The sequence below is a fragment of the Chroicocephalus ridibundus genome, chromosome 2, assembly GCF_963924245.1.
Source record: "Chroicocephalus ridibundus chromosome 2, bChrRid1.1, whole genome shotgun sequence".
Taxonomy (NCBI): domain Eukaryota; kingdom Metazoa; phylum Chordata; class Aves; order Charadriiformes; family Laridae; genus Chroicocephalus; species Chroicocephalus ridibundus.
Window position 1 is genome coordinate 168,387,174 of NC_086285.1, and position 26,221 is coordinate 168,413,394.

General features: G+C 46.4%; 1 protein-coding gene across 7 annotated transcripts; it reads right to left on the reverse strand.

Annotated features, from left to right (window-relative positions):
• Positions 1-25,931, reverse strand: EEF1D (eukaryotic translation elongation factor 1 delta). Of its 7 annotated transcripts, none has more exons than XM_063327664.1 (9): positions 25,780-25,931; positions 13,667-13,790; positions 11,770-11,841; positions 5,562-5,630; positions 4,276-4,372; positions 3,905-4,008; positions 2,859-3,110; positions 1,484-1,678; positions 1-94 (listed from the first exon to the last, which is right to left on the reverse strand). In XM_063327664.1, the coding sequence occupies exons 2-9, from the start codon at positions 13,784-13,786 to the stop codon at positions 56-58; spliced, it is 948 nt and encodes a 315-aa protein (XP_063183734.1). In that variant the 5' UTR covers positions 13,787-13,790; positions 25,780-25,931; the 3' UTR covers positions 1-55. The 7 variants fall into 7 exon arrangements, with proteins under 7 accessions (XP_063183734.1, XP_063183731.1, XP_063183730.1 ...); XM_063327661.1 differs by lacking the exon at positions 25,780-25,931 and adding an exon at positions 15,984-17,242 and having other exon boundaries at positions 5,562-5,627; XM_063327660.1 differs by lacking the exon at positions 25,780-25,931 and adding an exon at positions 15,984-17,242.
• Positions 25,932-26,221: the final 290 nt, after the last annotated feature.

Consider the following 26,221-nt stretch of genomic DNA (forward strand, 5'->3'; position numbering starts at 1 on the left):
TCCCGAGCTTGATCTTTATTAGTTACAGTTTCAGAGGGGATACAGTATTTTCCTTCTAGATCTTGTTGAAAGCAGCAATGTCAACACTCTGCACCTGAAAGAAAAGAAAAGCAGCAGCTGGAGGTCACCAAGGGGTTTTCAGACATTTTAAACAAAAGAAAGCACTCGTAGCAGGGATTTCTCCACAGCAATGCTCAACAGATCGAGCATGGCCCAGCTCCCCAGGAGCTTTAGGGGCAAGAGGAACTTTAGGGGCTGGTATTTAATATACAGCCAGACGAGGAGCTCTACGGAACCTGCACATCACTTGGCACAGGGCTGGAGCTTCCATCATTTCCATGGAAGGAGGAAGGATGGGGACGGAGACATCTCCCTCCAGCTCCCAAGGTTAACCCTTTGTGCGTCTACCCCGGTGCTGCACAGGCTGGGTATAAAAGCAGGGGTTCCCCAAAATAACACTCAGCCAGGGCTGGATGAGCCTACAAAATGACTCTGCGAGGTATCTGCATCAGTCAGCCTTAAAATATATATTTATATATACACTGTGCAGAATCTCAGAAGGCCATGCCACCATCCAGAGAGACCTGGACAGGATGGAGAGTTGGGCGGAGAGGAACCGAATGAAATTCAACAAAGGCAAGTGTAGGGTCCTGCACCTGGGGAGGAATAACCCCACAGACCAGTACAGGTTAGTGGTTGACCTGCTGGAAAGCAGCTCTGCAAAGAGGGACCTGCGAGTCCTGGTGGACAACAAGTTGCCCATGAGCCAGCAGCAATGTGTCCTTGTAGCCAAGAAGGCCAATGATATCCTGGGGGGCATTCAAAAGACCGTGACCATGAGGTCAAGGGAGATTATCCTCCTCCTATACTCTGCCCTGGTGAGGCCACAGCCGGAGTCCTGTGCCCAGTTCTGGGCTCCCCAGTTCAAGAAGGACAGGGAACTGCTGGAGAGAGTCCAGTGGAGGCTACGAAGATGATCAAGGGACTGGAGCATCTCTCTGATGAGGAAAGGCTGAGAGCCCTGAGGTTTTTCAGCCTGGAGAAGAGCAGACTGAGAGGGGATCTCATCAATGCTTATCAATATCTAAAGGGTGGGTGGCAAGAGAATGGGGCCAGACTCTTCCCAGTGGTGCCCAGAGACAGGACAAGGGGCAACGGGCACAAACTGGGACACAGGAAATTCCATCCCAACATGAGCAAAAAATTCTTTTAAGGGTGCCAGAGCACTGGAACAGGCTGTCCAGAGAGATTGTGGAGTCTCCTTCTCTGGAGATATTCCAAACCTGGATGCATTCCTGTCCAACCTGCTCTAGGTGACCCTGCTTTGGTAGGGGTTGGACGGGATGACCTCCGAAGGTCTGTCCCTTCCAACCCCCACCATTCTGTGATTCTGTTTGCCAAAATTCACAAATGCACCTTAGTTAAGAACGACCCCGTGGGTCAGACATCACCCAGCACTACACAGCTCGCTGAAAAGACTTACATAGTCTTCAAACTTGGTGATCTCCTCCTCCAGGATGTCCGTTCCAACTTTGTCATCCTCCACTACGCACTGGATTTGGAGCTTCTTAATGCCATAACCTACCGGGACCAGCTTGGAGGCTCCCCACACCAGCCCGTCCATGTGGACAGACCGGACGCACTCCTCCATCTTCGCCATGTCAGTCTCATCGTCCCACTGGAAAAGAGTGAAGTATGAACTTTAGCATTTTCATAGAGACCATCACTGGCCCCAAGAGGGACTTAAAATTCAACACTGCACCTCTCAGTAGATTTCAGCTGATCCAAGCTGCCCTCTTCTCAGCTACTGTTTTCATCAGAGTCGGCTGATGGATTTGGCCAAGCTAAATCTGACTTTGCAGCAATGTTGCAGAGCGTGGTGTTTCCATTCTACCTACAGGCACTGCAGATGCAAGGGGAATTCTTCCTGCAGCAACACAACCACTTTGGAGCGCTCACTTTAAAGTGACTTTTACTGAGGGCAACCCTGAGAGCACTGGGCAGCCCAGAGTTTTTGTTCTACCACGACAATTTGACAAAGACAGGTTTATTTTCATCTCTAGGGCATTTATTAGCTGTCTTTTCTTCAAAGAAAAGGGCTAGTCCTGCTCAGGGGAACCTCAGATAAACAGCCTGCACTCGCCACGGTTCAAGGACACACAGGCTGCAGATCCCAGCTGCAACATCCCACCTCGCTCTGACCCCTTGTTTGAAAATCTGCAGGTCCTACTCGACTCTCGTGAGGCCCCACCTCAAATACTGTGTCCAGTTTTGGGCCCCTCACTTCAAAAAAAGACACTGAGGTGCCTGGAGCATGTCCAGAGAAGGACAACAGAGATGGTGAGGGGTCTGGAGAACAAGCCTGATGTGGAGCAGCTGAGGGAGCTGGGGCTGGAGAAAAGGAGGCTGAGGGGAGACCTTCTCGCTCTCTACAACTCCCTGAAAGGCGGGTGTAGCCAGGGGATGTCGGTCTCTTCTCCCAAAGGAACAGGCAACGGGACAAGAGGAAACTGCCTCAAGTTGCACCAGCAGACGCTTAGATTGGATTTTAGGAAAAATTTCTTCACCAAAAGTGTTATTAAGCATTGGAACAGGCTGCTCAGGGAAGTGATGGAATCACCATCCCTGGAGGTATTTAAAAGACATGTAGAGCTGAGGGACATGGTTTAGTGGTAATTTTTGGCAGTGTTAGGTTGATGGTTGGACTCGATCTTAAAGATCCCAACCTAGACAATTCTAGGATTCCACAATTCTATGATTCACCTGTCCACTCGGATGTACGAGTGAGACGATTTACAGCCTCCTGCAGCACAAGACACAGCCTGACTCAGGATCTCCCCCTCCTTTCAATTACTCACTGGTTTCACATCCAGAAGGATAGAAGACTTGGCAATAAGACCCGGTTTCTTGGCCTTCTTCTCTGCGTACTGACGCAGTCTCTCCTCCCGGACTTTAGCAGCCTCTTGGTCTTCCTCTTCATCATCACTACCAAAAAGGTCGATGTCGTCATCATCATCATCTTCCTCTGCAGCAGCTGGCTCAACTTTCTTTGCTGGTGAAGCAGAAGGGAGCTCCACTTTCTTGGAGGGAACACTGAATGGTTCCACTTTCTTCATTGGGGTGACACGTATTCAAGTTTGCATTAAGGAAAAAGGGGAGAATAACGTGAAGTTGAATCAGAGCGGCACTCTGGAGAAGTTCAGGAACAGAAGTCTACATTGCTCACAACAGTGAGCATGGCCCACACCCTGTCATTTGTGTGAAGAATCAGTTCTTGGCCATCAAATTAGGACATTCGACCAGATGGACCTCTGAACTGATCCAGCATGGCCGTACTCAGAGCAAAAAACCACCACGTAGCCAAGAGCTGATCCTTCTCCTAAGGGCTCAAGATACCTAGACCATAAAAGTCTGAGTGGGACAGCAGTTGGGAACACAACCAAGCATCTTCCTTCTTCCTCTAGCATGAGGGCGGGGGGCACCCATTGCACAGGCTTACTGCAGAGACCACCAGCGCCACTGCTAGTGTCTTTCAACCAACAACAAGAATTGATCAAACCGGTGCCGTGAATTCAGTCCCACAGAGCTTTCTCAAATTAAATTAAATGCATTCTTATAGGGGACATGTATATATTAACTCCAAATTTCCACACATCTGCACCAGGTCTCCTTAGCTGAAATCTCTAACGCAGCTCCTTTGCTGGTCTTAGGGTAGAACACTCCTCTCTACATGTAGTTTTTGGGAAAGATGATGAGTCAGCTGCCAAAATTCCTGGAAAAGCTGCCACTAACGCATCCTAACTATGAGCATCTTCTCCATCTTCAGAAATCCAAGCGGCCTCGGAAATAACCTGGCACTTTGTGACTGTGAAGCATTCAAGAACAGCGCCTTGCCAAGGCTCACCTGGGTTGGAGGAACCGGTGAGGGCTGGTGGGAGGTAGATGACTTTTCCAGAGCATTCAGGCGGCTTTCCAACTTGAAGATGGCCATCTGTAGGTCTGCAACAACTGTGAGAAAAGTGGGGGGGGGGGAAAGAATATTAAAAATAACCTTATTTTCTAGGCTCTGCATCAGCGCTGAAGTCAGGACAAATTTACTGCTGCCCAAAGTGGGCTTTAAAAACACCAGTCGCCCCAGTCAGAGGGAAGCCTGCAAAGCTCCAATCAAGACACTGGCACGGGCTCACCTGATGACAAACTCAGTAAGGGATACAGCCCACAGGAGCAGGACCCCATCCAAGTTTTGCATTCACGCCAGAAGATTCTCCTACTTACCACTGCGAAGGTTTTGATTTTCTACCTCCAGGTGAGAAATTCTGGACAGGAGTTCATTTTGGTCACCAGCAGGCCCAGAAGAGGTTGTGCTCGCGCTCTGCAACAAGGAAAAACGAGATGAAACCACTCTGTTCAGCTACGCCAGAGCTCAGTGGTTCAGTGAAGCAAAGCAAGAGTCATGCCTTCAGGGAAAAAGAAAATTTGAAAGCTAATCTAAGAAGAAGGACTTTTTCTCTAAAGGCGTTATAAAAGGAATGTACGAGCTCTACAGAATGAAGCATGGAAAGTATCTAGAGAAATTGCAGCTGGCACTGATGAGGAAAGGATAAAGTCATTCTTTGCAGTCTCAGACCACAAACTATTGCTAAACACGCAAAGGTTTTGAAAGCTTCACACTAATGGGACAACTGGTCCCCTCTTGCAGACAAACCAAGGCACCAAGCACAGAAGCGACCGGCCTAACGTCACCCAGCAAGTCACTGTGAAAGCTGGAAAGATCCCAGCATTTCTATGCTCCCGCTTTCCCCGGTCCAGCCTTTAATTCCTCTCAAAGTAACTTAAACCCTGCTTTAACACATCCCGAGGGAGCACTTCTACCAATCCAGCTTCAAAAGTATTTATTTTAACAGCAAAAAAGAGCTTTCTGGTTTTTTTTTAAGGATGCCCTTATCTATAAATTAAAATCAGCTAAGGGAAAGAAAATAACAGGCCTTCACGCTTTGCTTTAAGTGTCATTTATAACTGAATACAATAGAGGAAATAATTTATACTCTTTCAAGTGCACCCTGCATATAATTATACTTTAGTTCTCGGTTGCAGTTGACGTGCTCCTGAGATCTCAGCAGTCACTAAAGATGGAGAGAGGGGAACAGAGGGGTTAAGATGATGAATATGTGGCACACGGAAAGCAGGTCTGGGAGATGCCTGGCCCTGGGATGGAGCAGCATGAGTTGCTCCTTGCAGGAAGGTCAAAGAGACCCTTCTCCACCCACCCCAATGAGGGACAGGGGCCAAATGTTAAAAGCACCATGAAATCAATCTCCGATGCAGCCTTTATGCTGAGGAACACAAGTGCAGACCTGCAGCCCCCAGACAGCATGCTGGGAGAGAGACCTAAACGTCCTGCTGCAAGATCCCGTTATATAGGGTGAGCTACGACCAACACGCCAAAGGACAAATGGCTAAGGAAGGAGAATATGGTCCATCTCTCCAAGGCAGGGCTGTCCTTGCCCTACAAGGTCCTCTGAAATCACACAACCAGCTCCTTCCGTGCGCAGGTGACTTACAGTTGAGCGGCCCGACTGCCTCTTGTGACGGGCAGAAGGAGCTTCTTTGCTACGAGGAGCTGTCTTCTGCTGCAAAGGGCAAAAAGGTTTGGGGGAACGTTTGATTCAACGCGGAAGACAGAAAAGGATTTCACTCATGCTGGAAGAGGCAGTTCAAGTGCAGGAAGCAGATCCACATGCAGGACAAACCGTCAAGCAACGAGGTACAGCCTCACACCAACTACACACCAAACAAAGCCCACACAGAAACATTTATCCATGAACTCTGCCATCTTTCCCGTTAAAACACCTCGGTGCCTGCGGAAAGGTCACGCAGCTGGGTGGCACAACTAGAGTGAGATGTCTGGAGCGTGGTCTGGCTCAACAACTCAATGAGACCCCTGCACGGGCTTCCATCCTCACATAACGCTGCCAGGAACAGAGGCCACAAGCCACAGCGGGCTCATCACACCAGGCTAGCCCTCCGCCTTATGCCCCAAGGACAACAATTACAGCTCAGATTAACTCCTTGCCTGACCTCTTTCTGTTCCACTCACACCATCGGGGGCCGCCAAGGTCTAAGTTCATTCAGTGAAAAGCGAATTCTGGCAACAGTCACATCCGTCCCTACCCCCTTGAAAAAAGCACTTCAGGATCAAACACAGGAGCTGTGTCACCTGCAAAGACATACACAGCTGGGTTTTTTTCCCCCCCCAAAAAAGCAGCCTGCTGATTCAGCTAAGCAGCAAGCACCACAGATATTTGGCAGACTGAAGCCCTAGACATGTTTTCGAGCCAAATGCTGACACATTTCAGCAGGCTCTGCATTTGCCCTGGCTATCCTGAACGTGACCATGGATGATGAAGATGCTGCAAGATGGCTTTTAAACCCTGGCTCTCAGGTTTAGTGGAAGCATTTGACACAGAAGCCAGCTGTACCTCCACATTTCTCTTCCCTGTTAGTAATTAGTAATAACCCCTCAAAGATGAGAAATGCAAACAGAGGCAGTACCATCTACCTTTACCCTTTGTCAGCCGCCATCCTGGAGTCTCACACGGAATAGACCAGCATTGCTCCTCCCTGCAGTCACGCCAAGAAAAACGTCTCCAGCTTGGCAGGATGCCTCCAGCGCAAGAGAAACCTGCCAGCCCTGTGCGGTTCTGTCATTCCGGGGAAGTTCGAGGAGAAAAATCACAGCCGTTTTCCCCAAACGGGTGTAGCTATGGGCTTGCAAGAGTAAGATAGGAGGACTTTGAAACGCTCTGCTCTGGAGGATGCTGTTCTCAACAAGCAAGAGCATGGAAATATGCCATTTTGTTACTGCAACAGACCTTTGGAGTACTATAAAAACCTACAATACAAATCTAGCTGGTATATTGCTGTTAGATGCTGTTTGTAAAGCTTTGTGTAGCACCCAGGGAATCGCGCAAAGCGAGGCACGGTTCTACAATGCACAAATTCCCTCCCTTTTCACCCTTCCTTTGCCAGCTTATATTGAGCCTGCAGGTGAGACGATATCAAGGTTGCAAATACCGATAATGAAGCCCTGAGGAGAGCCAGCATTCTCAGCGGGGCATTTAATGATGGGCCTCCCCAGTATGCGGTAATACAGGTAGCACAGGCGCTCGAGGAGCTGCAGCACAGATTATCTGGGTGGCTCCGTGGGGAGTCATCTCACCTCCGGGATTTCTCGGCTGCAAGTCGCTACTGAGGTCTCTGCAGAAACGGCAAGACTAATTAACAACCTGGATGCACCCACAGGTTAAACACCCACAAAATTAATGCGAATAGTTCAGTGCCGTGCACCCAGATGAACTGATTCAGCAGATTACATACGCTAAACTAATCCTAAAACAGGATTCACTTGCTCCTCTGCACTGTCTTTTTTGCGCCTGTTTAAAAGGGAGGTTTTAAAAAGGGTTCACAGCGCTCAGAGACATGGCACAGCACTTAAATCAACACTCTGTGGATTTCAGACACTATTTGTTAGTCCCGAGCAAACCCAGGGCAGGGTGAGCCTGAGCACAGCCATTTCTTGCTGTCAGGAAGAGAGGGTCTCCTGCCCCAAGCTCAAACAAGAGATTAAAGGTCTTCACAAACCGGGCCAGTCCTTTGAGAACCCGTAACCTGCGTAAAACAGGGTATAACAGGCAGAACACTGAAATAAAGTTCCCAATTCTGGGAGGTGCTCAAGCCACACTTTCAGAAATTAGGGAAAAATTGCCTTTATGAGACTGTGGGCTTTCCCCTGAGGTGAGAATGTTTTAAAGCTTTCAGAGATGCGGTCACCAATTTAAGCTACACGCTGCCTACGGTGTGTTTTTTCCTATGCACAACCAAGTGCAATTTCCTCTTCTGACTCAACTGTGCCAAAAGGAAGCACGACACAAGCGTTTGTGAGTTTTATCAAGGACAGTAATTCAAAATCCCAAAGGTGGTGAGTTCCAGAGCATCACTTTGGTCACTTCCTGTACATTGTCTCACGGTCTGAGCTCTTAAAACCTTTGTTTTTTCTAAGCCTAAGCCACAGGTTTTGTCCTGAACCCACATCAGTGATGCACTGACGAGAGCTGCAACCTCTTCAAAATATTTTGCATAGCAGAAGCACTCAACAAGCCCGAAACCACGCCAAGGACTGCATATAAATTTAATCATCCAGGCAAATTAAAACCCTAGGACTTCTTGCTTATGAAGGGCAGAAAACAGAATCCTGCCTCAAAGGGCTTTCAATACCTGGCCCTCTCCACAGTTTGACTCTCTAAAACATACTTTAAAAATCAGAGACAAGAACACTGATTAATGAAGAAAAAGTTGGCAAAGGTTGCATTTCTTTTTTCGGGTAAAGCTGCGAGTGCTTTGCAAGCTCCCTGACATACCAAGGGAAGAGCTCTTACCTGTAGTTGTCCAGACAGATTTCTAGGTATTAGCTGAAAAGAAATTTCTCTCGACAACTACAGGTAAAGTCTCTTCCCTTGGTAAGTCAGGTCCAACCAACAGACACAGCTGGAAAGCTGGCGCTTCCCTCACCACAAGTATTATCTGGAGGTATCAACCCTTTTCTTCCCTTAATTTGAGTTAACCAGTTGCAAAGGACAGCACACGGATTTTACAAGCTCGGTTACTGATGTGATGTGTAGGTTTTCTGGTCCAGATCCCACAAAGCACTCATAGCTTCAGCCAAAAAATAAAAACTTTTTTTTTTTTTTCAGGCAGAGATACAAAGCCCTTCCCCTCAGGTCGGTCCACCTGAGCTCTGGAAACAGGGAAAGTTTAGCCATGGTCAGAATGTACATATCTGTAGGAAAATGATGTTGAAGAACTATACCAAGACCAGCAGGATGGCTCCTGGCTGGTTTCCTACAGAAGGTGTGACCGTTCCCCCCGCGCGCGTTTCTGGATTTGGCCTTCAAACACTTCAGCAAGATTAGAGGTTTTCTGGGAGCTTTTCTTGTTTGAAACCCACAAATACAGAAGCTTTGTGAGAGGGAGCTTGGGCAGAGAGGAGAATAACAGAGCTTCAGATTCCCACACCAGTGACATCCCTTTCATTACAGCCTCCGGGCAGGGTTTAGGAGGGGAGAATTTCAGTCACCCGCTCTGTTGGACTTGCTTCTGATCTCAAGCAAGCCGATCCTTCCCATGTCACAGGTCCCCAGCTGTAATTCTCAATGCCACCAGCCGCAGTACCGCACACGTTTTAACAACTTCACATCGAGGAAAGCATTAGGGATCGAGCAGATGTCAACTGGAGAGACTGTTTAAAGCAGAGATGACCATGCAGAAAGCGGGATGACAGGTATGTGCAAACAAATGTTTCCACAGCATCAGGGCTTTGTACCCTCCTTCGGGAGGTACAAACCACTGCCTCAACCCTTCTAACGCTCATTCACACGTTTCAGAACACCGCTATCCAGCTGAAGCAGACCTGAAAGCAGCCTTGGCCGAATTTCACATTAATCTTCCATCTTCCCATCTTACAAGAACCAACTCTTCCACTTGCTACATCTTTAGACTCCTGACAATAACTCTGCATGTTCAGGTGGAAGGAAAGACTAAATCCAGCTATAAAAACATGCATCGCTATTATTCTGTAGAACGGACAGTCTAAGTTTGGCTTTCTGAAACATAAAAACAAAATTTAAGCATGTTCTATCTAAAGTCAATCCTGCTCTACAGCACAGTTGTCCGATATGAACGATGATCCTTCAGAAAGAAAAGCTACAAAAGCTGGTATTTCAGACTTGTCTCTCAACAGCTCGGTCTTTCTAACATACAAACAATTTTAAGGCCCCATGGCTCAGTCCTGACCTTAAATCCCCAAGCCCGCCAACCTTCCTTCACAGGAACAAAAAAAAATAAAATCCAGTAGATGAATTCTTTCTACTCAGCACTAACTCCAATAAGTGCCATAGGGATGCAAAAGACTTTCATATTCTCAAATTTCTGTTCTGGTTTTGGTCTGGTGCTTCGCCAGTTCCCCCAGTCTTCCCCACGGACAGGACCTGGACGATCCAAACTTACACGCTTCTCACAAAAAGCAGCTCTTTAACAGGAGTCACAGGCCAGGGCAAGTAACTCCTCATCTCTGGCAAACCACAGGCCATTCTGCAAGATGAGAATACACCTTCAGGGTAGACCAGTGGCACTGCCAGGTGATTTGTATTTAGGTTTCCTGCCCCTACTCACCACATCCAGACTCTGCTCCTGGAGGAGACAAGGTCTTGGAGGAAGCAGCAACCTTGCCCAGCTTGGAAAGGTCTTTCCAAAGGCATTTAACACTACCTGTGCAAAGAATTCTCCAACCCTGGTGAGGATGGGGGCTCATTTCCCCACATATTCCCTTTAAAGTCCAAACTAAGAGTCTTTGACAGATGCCAATAGAATCTACTGGAAGCCCAAACATGTTATTTCAGATCTGAACTTAAATGAGGCAGTTTAGGAAATATCTTCCCTAAGCTGTTGGCTGAAATACTGATGCTGAAGCAAGAAATTAGCGCTAGAAAACTTCCAAGTATTTTCCTCCTCAACGTGTTTTGGTTTGTTTTTTAATATTTCTAAAGTGTCCGAACTTTCCCTTCATTCCCATGCTGTATTTGGGACCGCTGAACCTAACCAACACAAATTTAATTCTTTCCCACCATCCTTTCATCACATTTGCCCTGCTCTTCCTGCATCCGCATCCAAGTTCCCAGTGCAATACCGAGGATCTCGGATTGCTCATGTGAGCGGCTGCAGAAGTTGCTTTTGTAGTGTCGAGTTCACCAGGCACGGTGAGACCACCACAGGGAAAGGAATCAGCCTAACTCCCTGGCATTCACCCCAAACATACGGCTCCTTTCTGCTTGCGTTAAGGATGTATATGAAATATTCCCCTAGAGAAAGGCTCGACTCCCTGTTATCGTACTGCTCTAGATAGAAAATGAAGGTGTTAAATACCCCAAGAGGGAGCTGTGGGGCCAAATCAGTATAGAAAAAGGATGGAAGATATGTGCAGGTATGTAATAGTCCTATTGCAGAGGTAAGAATTCAAGACATGTGGGCTGTATTCTGTGAATTTTCTTCACTCACAAAACCAGTCCACTTATTAGTTTAAGATCTCAGCTTCCTATTGAAAAAATTAACTTTTAACAGTGCTGTCTGTACATATCAGCACAAAAACACCTCCAGAAAGGATGGGACTGAACTTCTACAGGATGGTTCAAGACTTAGAACTAGTAGCCAAGCTGAATTCCCTAGATGCAGCAGATGGAAGATACCATTTTTTTGCACATACCCTAACTGAAAGCAAAACAGGAAAGAGAAGGTGGCAGCTCAGTGTACCCCAAGAGAGACATACATGCTCCCGCTGGCAGCTCAGCGCTGTGCTACCCAGCAAGGTTATTTTAACAGCGACTCGTAACTTGTTAGATAAGACTTGTGGGAACATTCCGCCAGGAGAAGAAGAAAAGAAATGCGCAGTTGGAAGAATTTTAACCTCAGTCCAGTTAGTTTTAAAAAGCACTGCAGGCTAGCAAGCAGGTAAGCAGCATGCACTCTAGTAGTAATGGTGCTCTGGAGTGGATGGAGCTATGCTGGCGGTACACAGCGCTGCACACCTTAGTCTTCTCCTCTAACTTAAAAATAAGAAGCCACACAATCTATGAAGTGGTCACAGCGGAGTTCTGTGAGATGCACCACAGCTAAAAATGGTTGCAGGTAGCCAGCTGGTGAGAGAGCTTGGGTACTCACTCCGGCCAGCGATTTCTGGATATTCTCCCTGGCTCTGGCAATGTCGCGTAGGATCGTGCTGGCTCCGTTCTCCTGCAAACAGTGCAGAAAGAACCAAGATTTTTTTCAAAAAAAAAAAAGAAACATGGGAAACTGGTCAGGGAAATTAAAAAAAAAAAAGGGTGGGTAAGAATGGGGGAGGATTCCTTCCAATGATTCAGCAAGTACTGCAAAATTAGGTGCAAGGATTGGATCTAAATCAAGCAGCACCGACTGCAATCCCTGGTCACTCACATCAGGCCACGTGCCCAGAAGATCATCCAGTCAAGAGCTTTTCAAGTTCTCCGTTATTACCCTGAACAGCTGCCAGCCAGGCAGAGGGTTGGAGTCATTTCAGTACTCCTTAGAGATCTATCATTAGGCAGCTCTTTTTTGGAGTACTACCTGTCATTGTATTCAGGCAAGAAGTGACAGCCCTAACTGAAGTCTTCTATCCAGAGAGGCATTACCCAGAGCACAGCAGCACAAGACTTCCCCGCCTCGCCCCTCCATCTTCCTACTGCCATGCCTTAGCCTGAATTTGGAAAATTCCCTTTCTTAAGGCACAAATTCAGTTTCCATGATCCACTCACTCCTTGCCTCTCTCAGACTGCAACCCCAACAAGCAAGATCTGAGACATAAAACTGCCCACGGGCCAAAATACCCCTGTGTCAAACAGACCACAGAAGAGCCACAGCCTGGACACATTCAGGTGGATACCACTTCCAGGTTGCAGGAAGGTTTTTAAGGAGCATGGATCTTTTTCCTTAACTGGGAAGTGGCTGATAAATTGCTGCAGAATCTTCACGAGAGCCTTCACCACTTCTTCACTGGAAGCTCCTCAGGTGGCATGAAAATAGTCTAGATGTTCTTTTAAGAGCACTGCAGAGGTTTGCACTTTAACATCTACTTCAAGCACTTACCTATAGCTTCTAATTTTTATGCAAGTGTCCTAGGTGCTGTGCCACCACTATGCTAGCATGGGCAGCAGGAATAGACAGAGTGTGCCTAGAAGCTATTACTTAAGCAAAAAGCTTCCCCTTAAACACTTGCAAGACAGCCATTTAAAACTCTAAGCAGCTTTCTACATAACCAACCAAACGCAGAAGCAGTTAACAGCTCTTTATACAGCAGGAAGAGGTTACGATAGCTCTGTACCTTTAAACAGTAATAATTTCAGGCTAATATTTAAGTTTGAACTACTTCAGCTCAGGTGTGGTTGCTTCCCCTCCACCTGCTCCCCCCAACTCACCAGTACTGTGATGCAGTCTTCTGCAGGAGCACACTGAATATTGCAGGGGGTACAAAGAGATGAAAAGGAATGTAAGTTCTGGTCTCTTTGGAGCCATGATGCCTCTCTTCAAATATTGAGCATCTCATATACAGCTGGTATATCCCTTGCAAAGGGAAGCTTAGTTGCTCCAGAACAGCATCTTCCCTGGCTGAATGGGGACAGGTCAATTCTTCACCCAGCCCAGTCAACGGAACCGCAGCTCTCGGGGCTTGTGGCTAAAACTGCACCCCCGTTAGATCACAAATAGCATTTGTGCCTCGCCATAGCAGCCTGCAATGATTAAAAGTAACTGCTGCAACCTAAAACTGGTTTGCCTGTTGTTACAAGGGCGTCTGATCTTCCAGTACACCGGTAGTACTGGAAAAATGCTTCACAGTCCACAGAAGGTGGTCTTTCAAAAGGGGTCATAACTGGGCGTAGGCTAAGAGAGCTCCAGAGAAGACCCTCACACTGGGAAAAGGCAGCACCCAGAGTGGAAATCAGGCAGAAGCCCACGTCCAGCTGGCTCATGTCCTTTTGCCCGCTCTGTACTAGCTCTTAAAGCTCCAGCATTCTGCTAAACCCCGTCTGAGAACAAGCGTTACCTGCTGGCGTGAAGAGCTGCCAACTGGCCCGTTCATCTGCTCGTAGTATCTTCTCTCAGCATCGTCGTACTTGTATTTCTCAAACCAGATCTTCTCATGCATAAAGTAGTCGACTGCCATGCTTCTGCAGAAAGGGAACAAATCAAGCACCAAAGTGAGTTCCTAGAAGGTTAGTGGCTCGCCATGAGCTTGACAGAAGAGTGTTTTCTTCCCCCATAGAGCTGTGCCTGCAGCTTTCTGCTCGGCAGTGGAAAGCTTTAAGTAAAGAGGATCCTATTAAGAAAACAGGGCAGTCTAATCAACCCCTGTCTGCCTGGACTGACCTGCATTTAGCAACAGGGCACCAAGCAGGAATAGAAGAAATCATTTGATCTGTACCTTCTTCCACAAAAAAGCTTGCAGAGCAGGATTTTCTAGACTGTGGGCATCTGCTGACAAGATGCCTCATGTATGAGAATCAGAAAGGGAAGTAATGTTTTTAATTCTTAAGATGCCTGGTCACAGTGAAAACAAAGCCCGAAGAATATGCAGCACGTGCCACGCTACAGCATAGCAACAAGGGGACACTCTGTGACAGGCAACTCCTGACACCACAGCTGACAAATTTAAGCACATTTCAGTCTTCCTTGAACATGACTCAACTGCGTTGACAGCAACTTTCGGCTCTCTTAAGCTGGTACGCATCTCTACCTGGTCACGCCACGCTTCACTAGGTGCACCACCAAATCCTCCTGTAAGGAACAGCCTGGCACAACATACCGCCTGACACCGACAGTGACCAGCCTCCAGGAATCCAGATGCATGCACATTTTACAGTGGTACCACCGGTAACCACGCACGTGCTCTTTTGGAAGCTGCTGCAATGGTTTAGAAATTAAAATCATCAGCAACGAAACACAAGATGTGCCCTTATTTCAAGCCAGGGGACAGCTACAGAGCCAACACCAGCTTGAGGAAGTGGTCAGAGTACGGATAGGGCATCACAACGAAACCACACCATTATCAGGTTCCACCACCCAATGCGGAGAGAGCAACTAATAGCAACCTGCAAACCCTTTCCTTAGCTCAAAACGCCACAGCTCTCCAGTAAAGCACTTCCACAGAAGGCAACAGACGAGTCTCTTATAAAATAAGCAACTTTCTCATTATCTACCCATTCAGAAGAGGCCACCACACCATACAGGTCCTCTACTGGTTCCACTGAAGCCATTGCCATCACTCAAACCTCCAAGACCTGGCTTGAGCTGCCAACCAGTATCACTAACAGAGAACCCCACTTACAGACAAACTTATGCCACATATTTTACAATGACACATGGACTTGCCTGGGGAAGGGTGAAAGGCACGACCAAATATCTAGTTCTGTCCAACTAAAGAGAAAATTATCCCAAATGGGACAGGGTGAAAGGCATGTGAGCTCTAAAACTTGTCTGTAACCCTCTATATCGCCTCGTTCATGACTTAAAAAGGAAGTATTTAAATGTTTCCATCTGTAAACTGCAAGTTACAACTATGAAGGTCATCTACAATTTGAGAACAAACTCTTCCCGCCCAGCTACATACGTGCATGTTAAATGAGCTGTAATCCAATAGCCCTGTCCCAAAATTAACAGCGGCTTCCAGACTGAATAATCAAACCTTCTCCCTCAATGAAATAAATACAGCACAAGCTCCCACCAGACTTGATGCTCTAAATTGTATTTCACCGTCATCCCCAAGCCTTCTTCAAGCTGGATACTGGTAGCGATGCTCAAACCTCTCACATGGAGCTGAACAACCAACCTACGTGCTCTGCAGGAGAATGGGGGACAACCGCTAAGAACAGACATAACAGTAACAGAAATACATAGTGAATAACCACCAATTTAATTTCTTAAGGTCAAAGATGAAACGCTGCATGTTCTGCTGTCTCAGGCATGTTTAAAACTCATAATTACTCTCTCCAACTTCTCACTTTTATGGCTTTTTGTACATAATAGCAACACAGAAAGGGGCACAGCCCTGGGTTTCCCCTATATAAAAAGGGGGTCAAACCTTAGCTCACCTCCCGGCCCTGACTTTAAATGGCTTGTACCACACAAATGCTACCTTTAGCCACCAGCAATGACCAGAATGGGGCTCCTTGAGGGAGTTTCCCCCATTTACCCTGCCCACAAACATGCTCCCCAGCTCAGGAGCATCTCCCTACAGCAGCACACACGCTCGCTCCTGCACACGCAGGGGACGCCCATCTTCTACACATGCAAATTGTTTCAGCTCAATCCTGCCCTGGCAGTTTTGCATGTGTGAGTGTTACCCCAGAATAAACTTCTCCTACTTCATTTCTGGAGCAGGGACGCTCGAAGCATAAGCAGCTGGTTGGGCGGGTTTTACTACTGTGGATTCCTGCATCTTCGTACTCTCTCCCGCTCTTGACATTTTCAGAGCCTCGGCTGCGTAGTACCGTGACTCGGCACTGTCGTATGTCAGCTTGTTAAGCCACACAGTTTCACTGTCCTCATGCAGAAAAAAGCGGGTAGGCGGAGGTTGCTCAGCATCACTGGGAAGCGGAGAGTTGGTGGCGATCTCCACATGCTTGATGCCCATTTGCTTTCCAACGTTGTGGTCCTTCCCAGCTTCGGGGGGGTTCTTCAATGCTTCGGGGCAGCCGCGTTGCTGCTGTCTGCCTTTGGCCGATGGATGACCGTCAAACATGTTCTCGTAGAAGCTCTTCTCAGCACCATCATAGAGAGGTTTCTCTAACCACACCTCTGACATGAGCGCCTGCAAGGTTGAAATCTGCGGCTTACCATTTACCGTCTGGTGTACAGAGCCAGGTAAACCAGGAACGAAGGAAGAAGCAGAATCAGCAATGATGTCTGGAGCTAAGCTTGGGGTAGCAGGAGTAGGCAGGGCTGTAACATAGCCCTCATCCGGCGTTCTCAGCCCAACATTGCCAGCGTTTGACCCCACAGATGGGATGGCTAGGACATTTGGAGGAATAAAGAACTGAGATTTTTCAATAAACATCTCCTCGGCCTTATCGAAGTCAAACTTGTTGACCCAGACATCCTGAACAACATGGTGACAAGCCGACAGACTACCATGGGAGCAGGACAGGGCTGCTGAAAGCATCCTTGGCTTAGGAACATCTTGGACAGGTTTTGATCTGGACACTAAAGGGGACTGCTCAGCAGTTAGCGCAGTCTCAGGTGCCTCCTGGATCTGACAATCCACTAGTTTTTGCCTGTACACGTTCTCAGCGTGATCATAGAAAGGTTTCTCAAACCACACATGGTCAGCTAACAAACCAGTCAGAATAGAGTCTAACTTGAAGGCTGCATTTTTGGGTTTTGGAGAACGCTTCCGTTTCCTTTGTTTCTTCCCATTCCTTGCTCTCTTCAGGTCTCCCTTGAATTCACTTTCAACAGAGTCGTCATTGCAGACTCCGTTTACAGCCTCTACCTCCTGGCATTCCTCGGGGGCCGCGGCAGCTAGCATCGCTTCTCTTTCGTAATGCAGTCTCTCTGCTTCATCGTATTTGTGCTTGTCTACCCACACTTTTTCTACTGGGCAGGGAGGCTTCCTTGTCCTCATCTTCCAAAGAGTGGCAGCATTAAAAGATAAGCACAACAATGTAGTTGCAGCAAAACTAAATAAAGCAAGGGCATGCATCAGACTTTAGTCATTTTAAAGTAATACAAGTGCGTCAAAAAGCTACCATGCCATTATCATTCATGGTAAAGAGCCTAAGCATTTAGTCCCTTTATTATAAATTTTAATTCAAAGAAATTAAACTGCCTGAACACATCGAATTTCTGAAGTCAAAATAACCTTCCTCCTAAAATACTTCTCCTGTCCTGACGAATATTCCTATTTAAAAATAAAGGCACTGGCTGAAAGCCCTTAAAAATTCACTTTCAAAGACAACTGGCAGGAAAAAAAAACACAACAAGGTTTTGTTTAAATCCCTGGTAACATAGAAGATATTTTTCCAAGTTAGGAGATTAGTCCTTAATTACTTGTTAGTTATTTTGAACTTTTGAGAAGACAAGCTAAAAATAGAAAGGTGCCCCAATTCTTGAGTGTATTTAGAGGTCACTGCTTACACGTATTTGTGTTTTGCTACTAGGAAGCCAGCAGAGGGAGCTGGCTGAAAAACTATGACTCCATTCCGTTTAAAACCCCAGTTACCAGCAAATTAAAACTGACCAAGAGCTGGAGAGCTCATTATTAATTTAGCTCACCAAGAAAATCTTCCCTTGAAATGAAAAATATTGCACCTGCTTTGTGTTTTCCTGCCCTAGGCATACCTTACTAGGCAAAAAAAAAAATAATAAAATAATCAAGCAGTTTCAAGTATGTGTAGATTGGAAATGGTATAGGGAAATATCTTTCCAAGTACAGAATTTACTGTTCTGCTCAAAAAATCTAATGAGTAGGTAATTACCTCTCTGCCAAACACTTCATGGTCAGGTCCCGGGAGTTAAAAAAAAAAAAGGGTCCAAAATTAAGTATCTGTAAGCCAGCTCTTTTAAGTGTCTGTAAGCCAGCTCTTTTAAGTATTTTAATTAAGTATCTGTAAGACAGCTGCAAGTTTTATAGCTAACAATTTATCTGCGACAGGTTGCCAAATAAAATTCACATACAGCTGAAATAACCTCCAGACCTCAGCCGATGGCTTGCAGTTCCAGCCGTTCTTGGAAGATTTTGCAAGCCTCAAGTCCGGGACTCGACAGACCAGTAAAAACAAACTGTTATTACAAGTAAACCTTTGCCTTTTGAAAAACTTTTAATTTAATTTTTAATAGCTTAAAATACTAAAGCAATGCAATATTATATTTAAATTATAAAAATCACTATGAAAAGCAAAAGTAGATTTTTTTTTTCCTTATTGGAGTTGTGAAACTGTTCTTCCACCAGCTGCTGAAAACACTGGGACATGGCTAAAAATGTTTAATATCTAAATCGAAGTCTATTTTGAAGTCTTTATTTTACTTTGCACTCTTCTCTTGCATTTTACACCACTTATGGAGCAATAAAACACTTCTTACTACAGATAACTAGAAACAAACCAGTGCTTTTAATAAACATTAATCTACTTTTTACCATTAACACCAAAACCACCCCAGCTGGAAGCACACGCAGGGCAAGGTAGGAGCAACCAGTAACTCCGATTTGCTCACTGGGATAAGTTCTACTACAGCTTCCATGGTGTTATCATCAGGCAGTGACAAATGACATCACATACGTCATGCAGATGGAGGATAGTGCCACTAAAGAGCCTGCAGAAGTCAGTTTGAGGTACAAGGATACGTTTTGAAAAAAAAAATCGTTGAGGCAGCCTCATCCTCCTGATCATCTCAGCTGCTGGACACAAAAATTTTAGATATTTCATATTCTTACATGGCAGACAGCATTCCCCTTAAAAAAATAATCTTTAACAGATTAAAACTAATTTAAATGGGATTCTTGGAGAGTCACATCAAGATGAGGCAATGTCTGCTAGAGCAATGCCCGCATGTCAGTTATTTGGCAGACTGGAAAGGATTAAGTGATGCAAATTAAAAGCGTTGTGCACAAAGGCACATTCTGCCATAACAGCCAGCCGGATCTAGTGCAGTAACCTGCCAGCCCAAAATCCACAGGGAAAGCAAAATGCACAACTGAAACTGCATAGGTAGGGCAATACATTTGAATTTTTAGGTTATTTAGGTCAATAAGGACTCCTAAACAAAACATCGTTATTTCTACACTTGCCTGACATGCTCTGCTGGGCTCTACATTCACCTTCATTTGAGTTATCCCAAGAAAAAAGCATAATTTATAAGTGAATAAAGCCTTCAGGGAGATGTTTTACTGAGAATATGTCATTAACCCAATGCAGGTATTACTGTATTCCGAGGTTATGACTTAAAGCTATGTCAGGAAGAATCTCCAGCGGGTGTAACAAGAAACCCCCAGAATGACTCAATGCAGCTCAAACTGTCACACCTTTAAATATGTAATTTGCATTACAGCTATTAATATTTCATACAGAAAGAGCACGACCATTGGACTAAAAAAGCCCTAAAAATTGGGGTTTAATTATTATTTTTTTTAATTATAGGTGATTTTGCTCAAGTCCTTCAGCAAAAAGCTTAAACTCCGGCTATCAGGAGGTTCTCGCAAAGAAGCGTCTTGAATCAAAGTGATATTTAATAAATAAATTTAATAAATAAACCTGTAAAGGTACACTTATTTGTAATGGAAATCAGAAAACTGTGCAATAATCTGTCTAGTAAGTAATCAGATCGTGATTATATTCTCCCGATTTTCCAGAAAGTGCAAAAAACACAGGACAACTAGAGAGTACTTACTTTTTTAGCTCCTATGATAGCATTAAGAAAAAAGATAAAGTTAGAGAAATCTTCCAGTTCTAGAGGTGCAGCAGCTAGTCAGCGAGGGCACAGAATGACAACAGCCAAATGTATTAGCATATAGTTAATTTGCTCCATAATACATTTAATTAAACATACAGCTGGTTAACACGTCATCTTCATGAACCAGCATCACAGACAACCAGTTACTTTTAATTTTAAATAACAAGCAATAAAAAAATATATAATAATGCACATATCCAAAAGGATCTACCCATCGTGACAGGGAACCAGCCAGAGAGGCTGCCAACCTGCCATACCAATACCGCAAAAGCGAAGCTGGGGTCCCCTGGTTTCAGATAACTAAAACCCAAGAGCAAATACTTGAAAGAATTTCTGAAAATGTAACAATTATAATGTCAAATAATGAATTCACATCACTGTAGTTATTTCTGCTGCAAGTTAGCCATCTGTATAACATCCTACAAATGAGATGGAAATAAAAGATTAATATTCAGCCTACTAATTTTTCAGGAAAAGCATCAATACGACACGCAAACAGCTGTGGTAGAATTTAAGACTGTAAGAATTTAAGAGCCATACCGATGAGTCTACACCTATGAAGCCTGACAAGACGCAGCTTCTCATGTCACCAATTCAGCAGAAAAAGGGTATTCTGCAAGGAAGCAACACAAACACCCCAAGATACAGTGACCACGGAAGTTCCCCATCAAATCTGGCTCACAGAAATTCGAGTGCTGTTTTTTTATGAAGATTATTACCACGGAAAATCTTCCTAAAAGGAATTTACCATAACGAGTAGCAACATCATTTTCCAAAAATAAGCCCAAGATACTCGCAGCACCTATTTGTTTCCACGAGGGACCAAACCTTAAGTTCAGTTATGCTGAAGACCAGATTTTCTAGTCAAGTTTACAAACACAAGCAAGAATTGGAAAAGAAAAAGTAATTTTTACTTTGTGTTCCTAAGTTCCCCCAGAGGAACATGGGAAAAGGCATATACAAGGATTTAATTACACAAACCATCACTTAGGCCGGTGGAGACAGCCTGATGAGAGATGAGCTGCAGACTATTAACACCAGACCAGAGCACTACCAGTTCTCCCAGCATACAAATTCACTCCAGCCAAGAGACCAGCTCACAATCCTGCTTCAGCCAAGTCTGCTAAATCCCAGTACGATGAGTGAAGGGAGTATACCTGATCTGACAAAGTCTGGAGGGACAAACTTACCTCCTTCAAAGGTTTTCAGAAGAGATTTATGCTGACTTGGACTCTCTTAAGAGCCTGCACCACGTCACGTCGCTCGCAGCCCGGTCCAAGGTAGCTAAGATTTACCACCGCACCAAACCACAGCGGTTGTTTCAATGCTTTCCGCCTGGTATTCTCAACTACTCGCTTCACTTCCTCAAACAGGAAGCTTTACAATTAAAAAATAAAACCAAGCTACAGTTTTATGAACATTGTCCACTGGTGAAAGTCAAGAGTACGGAAACCAGAGATGAACTAGAAACCCATCAGCCAGCGCACAATCAGAACCAAGGTGGCAGCTCAGAAAGTCTCTCCTTCAAACCACTCCTGAAACCACATTCATCGACTGCCTGGTAACATTTTTCAGAAGTGAAGCAGTTTTTCATTTAATTAGCTTTTTTTAGCACGAAGACAAATTAACACTTTGAGACAGAGGCAGCAAACTTCATAAAACACGTTTAAGAAACACAAATCTGCAAGTTGAGTAGAAAAATGCAATGGCTCTTACTACAGGCACCAGAGACTGGCTCCTGTGTACCCAGGACAATTTTGCTTTTCCAGTGACAGTGCAGACAATCTATCAGGTGTTTTACAAACCATAAAGCCACTGGAAAGGCAAATGCCATTATTAATCTTTATCGATGCCAAACAATCAAACGCTCCCAAGTAACAAAAAAATCACAGGTCCATGTTTAGGCCTCCCATGGACTATTAAAGAGGGCTTACAAAAACCTGAAAGAATTTTTAATCGTAGCTACTGCTTCAGAGCTTTGGGCTTGGTGTTATCTTGTCATCACGTCCTGGGTATTTCAAGCCAGAACAAATCTGTGCTGTGCTTCCAGCGCTGTAGGGAAATGCATGAAGTTAAAAATAGGCAATGAAAAGGTCTCTATTGTTGTTCTGTAAATCCGAAATAAGCTTTGGACTTCAGCTATTTGGCTGCATTATCCCCTTAAGTCCAACTACTTTTTCAAAAGTCAGTGAAACAAAAGCGTACAATACATTACCCTCAGGCTGTAGCCAAAAAAAGAAAGTTAAGTCAACTCCATTTATTTGTTTAATGAAAGCCACTCTTTCTCTTCTGTCCATGAGAAAGTTACATTTATCCTGAATTGAGAGGCCTATAAAATAAATGTGGGGTTTCTGGGGGAGTCAGGTTATAAATACATCCGTCACAACCTCACAGAGACCTAAATTCCATCAGGCACTGCACAATTTCTTGCACTGGAACTGAACTGCGATTTTAATTTCAACTCTGCACCAGGCTGACCTGTCAGCTTCCAACAAGGCACAGCCACTCAGGCAGCACCACAATTTGAAAGCAGCTCTCCCAGAAATAATTTAACAGTTTGATGTGGTTTAAAATATTTGCAATAGCCTTGAAAAAAAAGGATGTCTAGATGAGCAAGAGCAGCAAATCTCATCCATCACTGATTTTTGGAGGGATGAGACAGCTGTTTACTGCAAGTCATAACCAAGAGGGCAAGATTACAGTCATGATTCAACTCCTTTCTTCAGAGAAGACATCAAAAATGGGCATCGGGTGGCACCGGGGGACACGGGATGAGAGAAACACAGGGCAGCTTCTCTGTCGTTCAACCCCAAAAACACCCCATGGACACAACCCCAAAGGCTAGGCAGGAAAGTCCTGATTTCTGCAAGTCCAAGCTGCAATTAACCCGACGCTGCTCGCTCTTCCCCCAGCACTGACGGGCTCTCATTACAGGAGATTCTAGCCCAGGCCTTCATCTTGCGTATTTGCTTACATGCCTTGGCACAGCTGATTTTGACCAGGCCAACATGGTTATATTTAGTGCTCCTGTCCTATTGCATGTCACACCAGCCTCCCCACTAGAAGCTCCTGAACACTAATCCCAGCAGCAGACAAAAAAAAAAAAGCCAGAAAACCCAGAAAGGACCCATTTGATGACAGAGACAGGGCGCAGAGGACAGCAAGAAGGTCCATGGGCACCATCAGTTCCTTTCTGCAGCCTCAGACCAGCACCTGGGCTATGTCACACTCGAGACATCTGCACTGCCCACACCTTCCTAGTGACATGCTTCTCTTCCCAAAACTGCTACTGCTGCAGTCCTGCACAAAAGCAGGAGCCATTCCAGCAAGGCATTTAGGCACCAGTTAGACATAGCTGCCTCCTACCTACAGCAAAGGAAAGACATCAACCCTGCCCCACCTCCTCTTTTTTTTCCTTATCAGCAATTCCAAGTTAAAAGAACTGAGACTGGTTTCACACCAGAGGGTCTGATGGCCTCTTGCAGCTGAAGGGAGCAAATGCACGCCCTCCTCAACACTGGCACTGAATCAATACAGGCAGCTAAAGCAAAAGAAAATATTAACACTCATGTAGTATTGCTCTCCTGCTGGTTTAACTCTCTAAATTGGCTCTCCACCAGCAGAGCTGGCATCTCAAAGCAGGACACAGTCAGGACAGGAACCACCTTCATCACCTTTGCTAAAACACAAAGCTCCACACTAACCTTTCACCAGGGAAATGACAATGAAGCCCAACCTCTATGACCTAAAAACATGACTCTTCAAGCAACAATGCTGACGATTGCTAATGAAGAGATAATCAAGGACATGGGAAATCAGCAGTAGGGAGACAGTAAAGAAGTCACCTTCACAAGAAAAAGCAAAGTAGTTGAAAACAAACAGCTTAGGTGAAGCGAAAAAAAGGCATACCTGCAAGGTCAGGGAGAAAGAGGGCACACCTAGAAAAGGAGAGGAAAGAATTACAGCTATACAGCCAAGCAAAGTTGTTTTCTCCTCCATACCAAGCACAACAGGACTGTGAACATCAGATTACAATCAATTCCAAAACATCAACGATGTAGACGTGAAAGAACAAACCCATATTGATTTCAGTGAACACCCAGAGGGGAGGAATGACAGACCGCAGCAGCCTCAGCAACTTTAGCTACAGCTGTAATCCTTCACAAACCCCCAGAGAGCACACTAACAGCCTCCACACAACCACACCTCCCCGTCTCTGCCCATTCCCCAAATATAGTTTTGAAACTGATACCTCCCCAAGTGAGCTGTCGTGGAAACAAAAGGGAAAAGCAGAAAGAGCAACGTAGGCTGGTGGAGGCACTGCCAAGGTTACGGAGAGCCGAGATGAGCAGAGCCCCGGTGCACCTACAGAGCAAGGGCAGGACAATGGGGGAGGCCAGGCTTTACAGGGCTCTCTGCTCCAGAGTAAGCTGGGCGAGGCAGCTAAGGGTGCTGGGCCATGGGCAGGATCAGGCCGTCGCCTTCAGTTACAGAGGGCTGCCAGCTGCTCTGTGCCATGACAGGGCTCCAGTTTCCCTTTGCGTCAGGTGACTCAACAAGAAATCCTTACCAAGATGAGGAATGGGGAGAAGAACAGACCCCCCCAAGGCACTTGGAGCTACTGAGGATAGGAGGTGGTCTCCTAAACTCTCCTCCCTACCAGGACAGGAACCATACTGAACCCCCTAAATTCAAAGGGTTGAGGTTCCATGTAGCAGAGGCAACCCCAAAACCGGCACCCCAACAGAGAGGGAACCTGCCTCCCCCTCCTAAAAGGTGAACAAGTTTTGGGAGACCTCCAGCATCAGCACACCCAGCCCTTAGACCCATAACAAGGCATAACCTAGAACCTGTAAAGGTGAAGCAACTCAAGACATATGGAAGAACTCTACAAACCCCCTTCTCTAGGCCTAGGAGGAGAAAAGGGACCTCCCAGACAACGAAGAGCCCCCCACATCCTCCTTTCTTGGGGTGTGAGGGGAGAGCAGACCCCACAGGGAATGGGGGGGGCTCCCATAACCCCCTTCCCAGACCTATGAATAGCAAAGAGAGTTAAAACACTGTGCAGGGCTCGAGGGGGATCGCCCCACTATTCTCTTGGGCTTTGAGTGACAAAAAGTAATCCCAAAGACTAAGGGCACCCTAAGGCCTCTCCCTCAGGACTCCGGGGTGGGTGGGGAATGAAACCCCACAAATAATGGTAGGGGGGGAAAACTACCCCCATTCCCGAGGCCGTGAAGAGGAAGGGATCACACAGCAATGGGGAAACCCCACAATCTCCCTTCCCTGAGATTGTAACAGGGGAAGAGCTTCCCCCATATAATGAGGCCCCCCCACAACTCCCCCCTTCCCGCCACTGTGAAGGAAGGGGCCCCACCGATAACGAGTTATCCCCCCAAACCCACTTCCCCTGGCCTAGGAGCAATAAGGACCCCACAGATAACGGAGAAATAATCATAACCTCCTCCGTGGGGACTGTGTGAGGAAAAAAGGGACCCCACGGATAGCGAAGAGCCCCCACAGCCCCTTCTCCTGGCCCCTTAGCAGGAAAAGGCCTCATGTAATACATGAGGGGCCGCCACATCCCACCCCAAAAAGGGCTGTGAGAGGAGGAAGGGACCCCCTAGAGACCCCCGAAACTGCCGTTACCGAGGGCCACGGTGGGGGGACGAAGGACGGCGGGGTAGCGGTGAGAAGGCTATAAGCACTCACCGGCAGCGCAGAACACGGGGCAGGCCGCAGGCGGCTCCGCTCCGCTCGGCCTCCACCGAGGCAAAAGGAGGCGTTGCCCGCCGCGCGGGGGGTTGTGGGGGCGGCGCGGACCATTCGCGAGGGGGGAAAAGCGGCAGCGAGGAGGGAGACAACGCGCCGCATCCACAGCGCGGGCCTCCTCCCCCCGCATCCTTCTCCACAGTGGAACAGTCAGAGAGAAGCAGGGAGGGGGAAAAGCAGGGAGGGAGGAGGGGGAGGCGGGGAGGGAGTTTGGGAGAGGGGAGTCTCCCCCTCTCTCAGAGTGGTACAACCCAAACCCCGTGGCAGAGCTGCGGGGACGAGTCCAACAGGGCACGGAGAAAGGGGGGGTGGGGGCGGCACGAACTAATCGCTGAGGGAAGGAGGGGTCCGCGCATGCGCGCTGCGCTCCGCCCCGCCTCAC